A 12,605-nucleotide genomic window follows, 5' to 3' on the forward strand; every position below is an offset into this window, starting at 1 on the left:
CTACCCTGAAGATGGAGGCGATACGTTCCTCCGAAACGTCGGTTAACACCACATATACACGGTGCCAAATCCCAGAAGACTGCTTTCTTCATAGTCACCGCCGTGAAAGCCTCAAATCTTATATAACATTGATTTGCTTATTACGAATCTGTTGTGTCTACAGCTGTATAGTAGTACCATAAATTTATTTTACGTATGCCTTGTTCAACAATTTTCTTGGAAGAAAGAGATATTATATATATCACTATTGAACCATGGCCTTCAGATAACAAAGAAATGTCACTGGTCACTTATGTCAGAAGAGAACTCAATGTACCCTTCATTCGGATGAAGGCAATGAGTTCCCAGTGAAAGCTACAATTTCTCGAAATAAACAAAGTCACTACTCACATTGTGAAGCCAGCTGAGTTTCCTCCAGGCCGGATTTGCCTTCACGTGACACTCAAAGTAAACATCATCACCTTCCTTGATGTCATCTGGGTTGAGGGTACTGCCCAGCATCAGCGAGACAATTGGCGGAACTGAAAGAACAAAAGAACGACGTTTATAACTTTCATCTTATGCTTGTTATTAATGCATACTGTCACGTATTCGGTGGTGTGCGTGTTTTGCATTGATGACCGGACTTACTGTACACTTATACAACTCGCTACTACACTTCACAAACTACTATATGACACACTTCACCATCATCTTCGACTGCCGCCTTAAGAGACTGCTTCAATTCTAATTCAGCTGGCGTTGGAACATCGTTACGTAGACTAGGGTCGGCCGCCAACAGAAAACACCGCTTCCTAAAAGTTCCCTTATTATTACAGAGACGTGTTTACCTCGACACTAAATAGAAATGGCAGTTTTTATATTTTGCATGCGTGTTCATTCCCGTGGAAACCTGTTTACCGAATCGTTGCTTAGCAATGGACATCTACTGTGGCTCCGATATTCCGGCTTTCAGGAGTCGTGACATAATCTGTGTGCAAAACAGTTTTTGGACTTGTCCGTCGTCCGGTATTCTAAAGAAAACAGCGTTTCTGGGAACTGGCTCACTCTTCTGCACACTGCGCCTACTGCCAATGTGGTGGTTCAGGGATTCTTTAACTAAGAGCGGCTTCTCCTCAGGCATATTTTACAATTATTCTTAATTGTTTTCTCAAAATATCTTATTGTTTACTTTACATTTTCTCACCCTTAATATGTCATTATGTTCTGTGAAGTTAAGGCAGACACAGCAATATTTTATATATATATATATATATATATATATATATAGGCCTATTCTGTCCTATTCAGTTAGGATGCAAAAATAAATAAACAATTAATTGAATTGCTTTTATAATTAGTAACTTGTTGGTTTTAATAAAACTCCCTTATTGTATATGGTATTTTTTTCTTGCTCTTACCATTCTTTCGCTTTTCCTTGTTGCGTAGTTTTCCCACTGGGCTGTTCCCAAACTGCCCTTGTAGCTCTCGACTCGGCACATAAACGATAACAAACTGAACTGAATTATTATTAGATTCTAATGGGTTCTGATGATGGTGGATGACACACAGAATTATTGGGGTTTATGTTTTTTCCTATCGTCCGGAATTTTAGGTATTAGAGGACACGACGTTTCGGAAACTGTATCTTCAGGTGAGAAAGGAAGACACCCAGTTGGGCCCCTTATAAGCAGTTAATCTCAATCACTGGACCTTTTTTGGGAGACGATTTAAATTCTCTAGTTCCTGGACTCAGATTATTGGACTCACTAAATTTTATTATGGTCCAAGTGCCTTGGTTTAGTCCGGATTGGCTTGTCTCTGTTCATACGTTCGTCTTTGTTTCTTCTTTGCTCGTGCTTATTTTACAATTGGAATTTGGGCTGATGTGTAAACAAATAAGTAAAGAATTAGACTGAATTAATATTAGCATATATTGAAATGTGGAGCCGGGATAGCGCAGTCGGCATAGCGACTGGCTACGGGCTGGACGACTGAGGGGTCGGAGTTCAAGTCCCGGTTAGGTAAGAATTTTCTCTTCCCCACTTTGTCCGGCTCTGGGGCCCACCTAATTTCCTATGAAATGGGTACCGGAGGCTCTTCCTCTGGGGGTAAAGCGGCTGGGGTGTGAAGCTGAGCAATCACCTCCAGCTAGTGCCGTAGTGTTAATGCCCCACACGTCTTCATGGCGTAGTGCTTAATTTGGTAAGTACAGGGACATTTTTTTTTCCCCCTTGGCACTACAGCCCCAGTGGGTCTAGGCCTACCTCCATGAACTTCTCTGTTCACTTCGGTTTTTCTAGATCTTACGCATTCGGTAGGACTCCTTGGTCGGGTGATCAGCTCGTCGCAAAGCCTCTACCTGTACACAAACACAGAAAAAAGCACACACACAAACTAAACATGTCCTGAGTGGGAATCGAACCCACGATCCCGCTTTCCAAGCGAGCGAATACAGTACATGCCTTAGACCGCTCGGCTACCGTGACCGGCTACAAGGACACATTTACCATATATATTAAAACATTTAAAAGTTAAATTGTTTTCTGTTGTGATACTTTACACTTGCCATGTTTATTCCAGTCATTAAATTATTAATTATATCAATTGTTAATATACAGGTGTCCCAAAAAAAGTACTAACAATTTTAATGACATCAAATACAACGTTCTTTAAAGTAGATACAAGGTTAAAGATTTAAATTGAAGAAAACAAGTCTACTGCACCATGCGTGTTCGCAAGTGTTCGAACTGATGACCATCATTATCCAGACAGAGCTGATAACGTGGAAGAGTGGAATCACAAACTGCACGAAGCATTTCATTTGTAAATTGAAAACACGAGAATTTTGAGGAGTCCAGTAGGCGCAATTGTGTCGATCAATTGTGCCACTTAAATTAAATGTGGCCTCATCGCTCCAGATAATTCTGTTTGGAAACGCTGCATTTTCCGCACATTTTTCCTGGTACCATTGATAAAATTAAGTTCTCCGGTCAGGATCATCTTCATTGAGAGCGTGGGTTGATGTTGGAATGTAACTTTTCCAATGGACTCTCTTCAAAATTCGATGGACGCTCGATTTTGAGATTCCTGTCAAAGAGTGAATATATTTTTTGGGACACTGTATAAATTTTAGTTTTCTCACTGCATAATGGTAACTTTGATTTGTTTTAACGGAATTATTATTATTATTATTATTATTATTATTATTATTATAATATAAATTTTCATGTTCTTTGTATTTTGTTTGTGTTGTGTTTTCTATCTTCTTCTTTACTCATGTTCACTTTGTAAATGACCTTTTGGCTGTTAAGTTTGCAAGTAAATACGTAAGAGCTGAAATGCATTATGATGACTATCTTCATTTTAAAGCGTCACTCAAGCCTCTGATGCAAGAGTGGATCAAAATAAGGGATATAACTCTGGGTAGCCCGCTGAAAGCCAACCAACGTTTCGGAGGAATATATCGCCTGTGTCTTCAAGGTCGAAAAATGAGTTGTTACCTACTTCACGCTGGTTTCTTGCGTCGATCATCTTCGGCCCTGAAGTTGGAGACATTTTCCTCAGAAACGTCGGCTGACTCTCAACGGATTACAAGAAGTTATATCCAGAAGATATAATTCTCCATAATCACCGCTGTCAGAACCTGAGATCCTACAATGAAAGCATTATCTGTGAGAAATAGAACTGGGAGTCTGCAAAATTTCCTGCTGAATCTTCAATTGACTGTTCACTAGTGATAAGAATTCTAGACGACCTGCAGAAGCCAGGATGTTCTTCAGGTAACATCGTAAACCGGTCACTAACCCTTTAACGTCCGAACTGCCCACATATCGGTACAGTGATAGGCATTTCCGTTACCAAAATGCACATATTCGTGCACTCGGACATCTGAACGCCGCTAGCAGAGGCGCGCGCATACTCCGCTAGTAAAAACGCAAGCACAGTACGAAATAATTATTTTTAACTACAGTAAAATTCAATGAACGTACCTTTTGTGTGACTATCTGCTTGATGTATATATAACCTTCGCCCCCGCGTCATCTAACTGAATCTCTCCTTTGTATGATACTCCTCGAAGCACTCGAGAATGTACAATCTCAGGTCACAACCCTCCTTTTGAATTTAAAATTATTTTGTCAGCAGCAAAATACTCCAAAAGGATTATAATAATTTTCATATGCATCATTTAGAGTGTAACAAATTGTGCGAATTTTCCGTAATCGGTCGCAACTGTCGGCTTTTCTGTCAATTTGTGCATAGTTGTCTCTATAGTGAATGGTGCGATGAATGTGAAAAGCTAGGTGGCGTTTCAATGTGTTACCGTAGAAGGAAGTGAGAGACTGTTAAGCAGTCGCCCAGCGGCCTCTTATTCTAGCCCTAATTTGTTTTCATTGGCACTTCAGCCCCAGTGGGACTAGGCCTACCTCCATGAACTTCTCCGTTTTTCTAGATCTTACACATTCGGTAGGACTCCTTGGGCGGGTGATCAGCTCGTCGCAAGGCCTCTACCTGTACAAAAACACAGAAAAACGCACACACACACACAAACTAAACATCCATGCCCTGCGTGGGATTCGTATCCACGATCCCGGTTTCCAAGCAAGCAAAGACAGCACATGCCTCAGACCGCTCGGCTACCGTGACCGGCAGTGTATAAGAATAATATATATGAATTCAGTTCCTACCTCACAGGAAACAGATCCGAACCCACGATCCCGGCTTCCGAGCGAGCGAAGACAGTACATGCCTTAGACCGCTCGGCTAACGTGACCGGCCATTCTAGCTCTAATACCATAATGAAATTAAAACACGATATCCGAATTCACTAAGAACTCACAGAGAACTGAGCACACACCGTATCTAAGCTATGATATAAGCGTCTGATTGTAACCAGCTGCACCTGTAATGGAAGGATTTGGCATTCAGATACAGAAGAAGGGACAGTCCTTCCTGAGTATTCATACTTTCACTTTGCACTTCTCTGGTCAACAGAGTCGAGTAACTGAAGTGTGTAAGAAAAATGTGAATTTTACGAGGAGAAAAATACATTTTGGGCCCCCCGTCCAAGATCTTTTATGACACCGTGGACCACGGAGGAATGTCAAGTGTTACAAGCAGCAATGATTTTATAATGCAGAATCACTTAGTGAAGAAGCGGAAACATTTTTTTACAGTACGAATCGAATTATAAGAAAGGAGAGCACACCTTTTTGCTTAAATATTTTCAAATCTTACGTTATACTATCTGATACTATGTCCTTTGATGATAAAAACAAAGCCGATTCCATTCATTTATCATAAAAATTGTATCAGATACAGCATTTTCAAATACAATGCTTAAAATTATTGAAGCTCTCTAACAGTAACAGACATTTAAACGCACAACCGCAACGGGAATTTAAATAAGCTCTGGCCAGCTCAAGCTACCACCATTTCAAAAGTCCGACGTTTATAGGTTACATGTAGACCCGTTGCTTGGCAACGACAGCGAAACAAACAACTAGACACTGACCGTTGTTAGGCAATAGCCGCTACAGACATGCAAGGAACAACAGGAGAGCTGTTGGAAGCGATGTACTCTGCACGGGCCTTGCCGAAGCTATCTAACGAGGGAAACATAACAGTAAAATCTGGTACTGAGTCCCAGATAGATGCTTGATACGAAGACAGACTGGCCGATTGACTGTCGGTCGTAACATAACTTTGACTTTGACTTGATTAGAGAGTCTTGAGGTGGCAGTTAGAAGAGTAGGAGCTAGTTGTGAGACAGTCGACGGCCGGTAAGAATGTCAGGACATTTTTTGGAATCCGTCGCCAGGCAACGACGGGTGAAGACAGAAAAACTGAGAAGACTTTATAATGTTCTGAAGTTGCAGTGGTGTCTGGAGTAACTCAGTGAGACTATCGTAGTTATTTATAGTCAAGTTCTGTAAGTAATTAATAAATCCAATTACCGGACCAAACCCCGTCTATAGTCACTCATACATGTAACAATGCTACATCCCACTTATTACTGTTAATGATTGTACTGTTTATTAAAATTGTTTTAAGTGCAGAGTGTTCAGTCTTTTTATCCAGAAACGGAGAGTTCACCTTTAGTTTCAACCTTATCGATCCTATTACATCGTCATGTAAATTTACATGTGGTCGTTTGGCAAAAATGAAATATCTTTCGCTTGTGCAGAAGTTTTTTCCTCAATACACGACAATGGAAAGGTATTAATTCCGTATTTGTTGTCCGAATATCACGCTGAGAGTCATTTCATGCCACATGGTCGTATTTTCTCATTTCAGGGAGCGGAGTAAAAAACACAGCAACATGTAGATTTTCGGCAGTGATTACGGATAGTATAAACTACCGCACGTACGCTGCGAGAATCCCAGACCATTCCAATGTCTTAAGGTACCTCTAGAGTAATAATCGACGTTTCACGCCGTCTCCCACGAATAATACGCACAAGCAGTCAATCGCAAAACGTATCTCTTATAAGACACTTCCCATTTCCTCTTCAAAATATTATCAATCAGTACTCACAGAAAATACACATTTGCAGATTGAAGCTTCCACAACAAAGACCAACACAACATACACGGCCAGTTAGTACACTGTAGCAGTGAAACCTAAATACTGAAGTTGGCATACACATTCTTAATCTTACTTACTTACTCATGGAGCTGAGCCCTTCTGGAGGAGCCGCAAATTCTGCAGCTACTCAAGAATTTCACAGCATTTTATAGGACCCGAAGGTTCACTATCGTGATCACAAGAGCCCTCCACTGGTCCCTATCATGAGCCAGATCTATCCAATCAATACCATCCCAACTTATCTAAGATCCATTCTAATATTGTCCACCCACCTACGCCTTGGTCTTCCCAGTGGTCACACATTCTTAATCTACCATCAAAAATCCTTCAATATATTTTTTAAAGATTTTAATATACACTGAATCTGTTTCAATAATATATTCAACATTTTGATATATAATATACCCTTATATCTATCTTTTATCTTAATTATGTATTTGCTACTTTAGATATAACACCAACCTGAGGCATTTAATATGACGCGTTGCACCGATAAAATTCTACATCGGTATTTCAATGACTACATGTATTCCTGTGTATAATTGCCTGATAATGGTCTTGTACCACCGAAACATGTAGCAGTAATAAAGATCGATAATTAAACTGATTATTTGTTGAGGACAGATATAATTCCTATATATATAAAATTTGATCATTCTAATTATATCTGGCGAAAAGTACGGGTTATGAAGCTCCTCATTATGCAGTTTTCTCCAACCTCCTGTCACTTCGTCTATCTTCGGTCCAAATATTCTCCTCAACACCCTGTTCTCAAACACACTCAGTCTATGTTTCTTACTTAATGTCAGAGACAAAGTTTCACAATCATACAGAACCACAGGCAAAATTATAGTATTTTTGCGTAACGTGTGCGTATTAAATTGCAAAGGACGTGCTCCACAATGTAGTATACAAATTTACCAGCGGCGTTCTTAAAAATGAGTATAAGCTTTATTAAGCATGGGAATGAAGCATAATATAGTCTCCCATATAAAATTCAACGAACACAGATGGCTAAAGGTGAAACGAGCCGGAGGTGGATGACGGCCCGTTCTCGTCAGCAATAAACGCTTGTCTGGGAGAGTCTCTCCCCCCTGCAACCACTTACTCTGGGATGAACAGTTACGTAATAACAAGTTAACACAATGTTCGGTGGCCTTGGTATGAACATATTGTAGCATGTAGACCCGTTGCTAGGCAGCGACCGCGAAACAATTAGACAACGGCTGTTACTATGCAACGGCCTATAAACAGCAACAGTAGAACTGAGTTTTCTGTGCGGTCCCCGCCCATGGCTGCGCATGCGACAGTGGATACAGCAACAGAGAAACGGTGTTTTCTGTGCGGTCCTTGCCTAGAAGTTATAAGCATGACATTTAGTGAGTGAAGTGCAGTTGAGTAGAGTAGAGTTGAGTGAAGTGAAGTGAAGACAAGTTGGCTGCGAGTGAGCGTGTTAGTTAGAGGACCGCTGCGGTTCAGTTCTTGTGAGCTGCTGCTGTTAGAAACTGGTAGCTGAGGCACGGGAATATTTCGGGAACCCAAAGTAATGAGAACGTCCGCTGTTGGAAGACGCTACAGAGCAACGGCTACTGAAGACGTTGCTGTGGGCAGTAGTCTGTGTACGATAGTGATCAATAAAGTGTAGTCTTGAGTTGTACGAATCGAATAAATCGGACTGCCAATTCAAAACCCATCTATAGTCACTCTTCCACGTGACAACTGGTGTCAGAAGTGGTTGGATTGGAAACTGCATTGGATCGTGACAATATCAACATAATAACGAAACAAAATTAACTGGCGATATGCGGGCCCAGTACTTTCTGCGTATCTAACGACTTATTCTGATACTAAGACAAACACAGAGACAGAATGAGACACAAAGACATCATCTAAAAAGAGCAGCTCTTCTTTGATTATTAAATGAGACGTAAAACGTAAAGTTTGTTGTGATTGTAAGGAAAATTTCAGAATGTCGTACGAAATATATACAGTGAAGTAATCAGCTTCACGCTCTGGCCTTCATACCGGTGAGGGAACGTGAATGTATCCGTTGGATACGAGATTCAGTGACCATGAGTCGGTATGAAGATAGCGGTTGCGAAAAATACTTCCTCTATCAGGAATCGAAATCAAGATTCTTAATCCCTGACCGGTCTCCTTACCGATTCAGATAGCCCAGCTTACGTAAGCAAACATTTTCCGCGATACACGTTTTTCCCATGATGGAAATAAAATATTCATTACCATAAATGATATAATGATATAAACTCCGTCCCAAGTGCAAACAATATAGGATGCTTAAATATAATATTCATTACCGTGTTAATAAGATCGCCTACTGGATCACATTATGAACCAGTCGAAGCCAACCAACACGAACGCGACAGAAATATTATCGCCATAGTTCTTTTCTGTAGGTATCATAAAGCATCGGGTTCCGTCAGAGCATTCGTCGGAACTGGAACCCCGTGCTCCCCCGGCAACTTCTCCGACAGATGTGCTACACATGTAACCTAAACGCCACTACCAAGGCGTATCGTTTACAGAGTGAATGAGATCTAAAAGTTTGTGACGATGGCATGTTAATACAATTACTGAGATTTTGGACATTAACCATAGACCTGATTTCATGTAAAACATATCTCCGAAACGTGTTTTAAATAAAAGCAGGATGATCAATAACGCCCAAAAACTCAATAATTGTATTAACACGAGACAGTCAGTTCATAGGTCACAAATGGAAATAAAACAGCTACAATGGATGTAATAGGTTTCCTATATGTATCACTAGATGGCAGAACAGTCCAGCTTCATGACAGTCTAGGTAGCATATGCGTACGCTCATGTTCAGAGGCTGGTTTCAGTAGTCAAAATGGCGACCGTGCATGAGAGTATGCTACCGAAGAGGAGCGTTCTGTTGTGCGTTTTTGTGGCCAACAGGACTCAATGCAGTGGAGATTCATAAAGAAATGTTTCCTGTTTACAGTGGGAAGTGTTTCTCGCGTAAAGCAGTTCACACATAGTTCGAGAAATTCTCTCAAGGGCACATAATATCCGATCTGGTGCGCATGTGGTTGAAACAACGGTAAAAAGATTTCTATGATGCGTGTTTCGAACCACCGGGAAAGCGATGAGACAAGTGTATTAATGTTTGTGGAGGATATACCGAGAAATAAATGATTTTCCCAGGTTCTAATATCACATGGTTTACATTTTATATCCACTTGTGATCTATTTACTATCTCTCCGCCGTACTTACAAATCCAAAGATCGTAAAATCCAGAAGTCAGTAATTTTCAGCGTTTTCACTAATTTTATGGAGTAAACGAAGAAATTTATACACGTCAGGATTTTAAATTATTTCTGCAATTATAAAGTAACGAACCATACCCCTACGTAGTATTACTAGCTGTAACGTCATGTATTGCGTTCCAATCTCGAAGAAGCCGGAATGAAGTAACAAAGAATTAATCAAATCAACTGTATGACGTAAAATTGAATTTAATTAAATTTAAATTTAAATCTAAATTAATTTAAAAAAATCAGAATACAAGTTTGAAATATGCATGATTTGAAGTTCTTTCAGCCGAGATTATGAAGCTGTGCTTGATATCTGCTTCATGCTGGTTTTCTGTTTAGCTTATTCTTCGACCTTGAAGGTGGAAATTACATATTACTCTAAAAGGTCGGTTTAATGTCAACGGACTAAATAGCATTATGTACCAGAAGACAGAACTCTTTGAGACAGCAATAATTTTCAGGCAATAATACCAGCATACAGTGCTACGGGACAAGGGGACTTGAACGGTCTGATTGGACACTATTCTCGCAGTCTGGCAGGACTGAATGACACTGTTCGTTAGCACAGAGGACATAACTCCACTGGCTTGGCTGGTTCTTGATTTCAGCTGCCGATGTCAGTGTAACAGGTGCAGATGTATAACCCATGTTAGTAGAATTATTACTAACGAGAATAACAAACTTTACAGAAGTACGAACAAATTTCCCGTTAATTTGGAGAGGAAATATTCGCAGGAGAGACGATGTGCAGCCTCACATTCTCGTGTGCTTTAAGGGGAACAAGTGACACATCAACACTTTAGAGGCAGGGACATGCAGAAAAGACGAAGAATAACATGAACAAGGGGACGAGTAGAACGAGAGTAAAATGAAATAGCAGCAAAAAAGGACTAACAATTTAAATTGCCAGCCCTCCGCCTTCCCACAGACCTGCCTGCTAGAAATTTCAAGACTGCTCGAGGATAAATGCAACTGTTCAGAGAATCCTACAATGATCTCCGCAAATGACCTTTCTCCGGACATCTTTCGCGTTACACTTGATGCCATCAACTTGACAGGAAGGCTACGGCAAATGACAAACAACGAGGCAGTGCGATTTGTCCCTAAGCGATGCAGTCAGTGAGTGACGTGCAAAGGGTTACAAGCAAAGGAAGCACGAGAATGGGAGGAAGATAAATTAGGAGAAGCAAGGGAGCAGAAGGACGAAGAGGTGAAGTAGGAGAAACGTAAGGACCGCAAAAAGAAAGAACAAGGAGAAGAAGGGTAAGAAGAATAAGAAGAGAGAACAGTAAAGGTAAAATTTTCCTGTGCTTAACTAATTAAGCATTACGACATGAAGGCGTATGGGGGAGTGGATGTATAGTTCCACATTTTCTTGACCTGGGTACTAGTTGGAGGTAAGTGGTCAGCTTCAGGCCTCGGCCGCTTTACTCCCAAAGAATGAGCCCCCGGTGCTCATTGGATAGGAGGTTGTGTGGACCCCAGAGCCGGTCTGCATGACGTGGAGAAGAGAAATACTTGACCCTACAGGAATTCGAACTCCAATCCCTCGGTCGTCCAGCTCGTAGCCAGTCGCTGTACGGACTGCGCTATCCCGGCTCCCGAAGAAAGAACAGTAAGAGAAGGAAATGAGGGAAATAGGGAGAGAACAGCAAGGAGAGGAAGAAAAAGAACAAGACTAGGAAGAAGAGAAAGGAAACGCAAAAGCAGAAGATGCGACTGTCCGTTACGCAGAGATGACGGGCGACTCTGTCTCCGACTGCGGACACCAGACAGCAGCACCGGTATTGAGTGAGGGCTGCTTTGCCATTTGAGCGACCGTTTTATGGGCACAACGTCCCGAAACGAAAGTAAGCATTCCTGGCCCGTAAACGGACTAACGTTTGATACTCATAAAGGTCACCACACGTAAGGTCACTACTGTCAGAGCTGCCAGATTTCTAAAAGCACAGTCAGTATTACTTCTATGTCAGACCTCTTATATTTATTTGTTCGATTAACCGAACTAACTCCATGGAGCTAACCCCTTCCAGAGAAGCAGTCAGTTGGGCAGCTACTCAAGATCTTACCAACACTTTATGGAAACCGAAGGTTCATCACCGAAGTCAAAAGAGCCCTCCACTTGTTCCTATCCTGAGCCAAACCGATCCAGTCTATATCACCCCAATCTATCTCTCTAAGATTTATTTTAAAATTACCCATCCACCTACGGCTTGGTCTTCCTAGTGGTCTCTTTCCTTCTGTATTTCCATTTGTTTGATTACTTAACGGCATTTTAACAACTCTGTAGGTTATGGTATTGACTAGAAAATTATTTTGAATTACGAATTAAGAGGAATGTGCAAAGGAGCGGTTGTGAGCTATTTTAGAGAATTAATAAACAATATACCATGTACATGGTACCGGAAGTGTGGAAGGAAAATTTGAATATAAGAGATAAAATATCTGATAAATGCGCTGTAATTTTAAAACGAGACCTGCGAATTACGGAGCTGAAATACAACTACGTGTCTTGCGATGCTCATCTGTTTCCTCACTGACAACAGCTTCATTACAGAGTCATTACTTAGCAACAAGTTTCATGTTACAATATTAAAACTAATTCTAAAGGAAAAGTTTTTGAATCTGTAAAGTGGGTCCTTCTTTCTCAGGATAGAGATAGTGACGGACACTTGTGAATATGGGAATGAAGTTGCCAGTTCCTCAGAAGCGGCAGTCTTGCCCAAGGAAAAAGAAC

General features: G+C 40.9%; 1 protein-coding gene across 2 annotated transcripts in view; it reads right to left on the bottom strand.

The window, feature by feature from the left end:
- LOC111866745 (nephrin) overlaps nucleotides 1-12,605 on the bottom strand; it is a 521,921-nt gene that overhangs the window by 164,274 nt on the left and 345,042 nt on the right. For both annotated transcript variants that reach the window (XM_023855971.2, XM_023855970.2), the window contains exon 8: nucleotides 391-521. In XM_023855971.2, coding sequence (XP_023711739.1) covers nucleotides 391-521 — 131 coding nt within the window. The remainder of the gene's footprint in view (nucleotides 1-390; nucleotides 522-12,605) is intronic.

Source organism: Cryptotermes secundus, unplaced genomic scaffold, assembly GCF_002891405.2.
Source record: "Cryptotermes secundus unplaced genomic scaffold, Csec_1.0 scaffold213, whole genome shotgun sequence".
Classification (NCBI taxonomy): Eukaryota; Metazoa; Arthropoda; class Insecta; order Blattodea; family Kalotermitidae; genus Cryptotermes; species Cryptotermes secundus.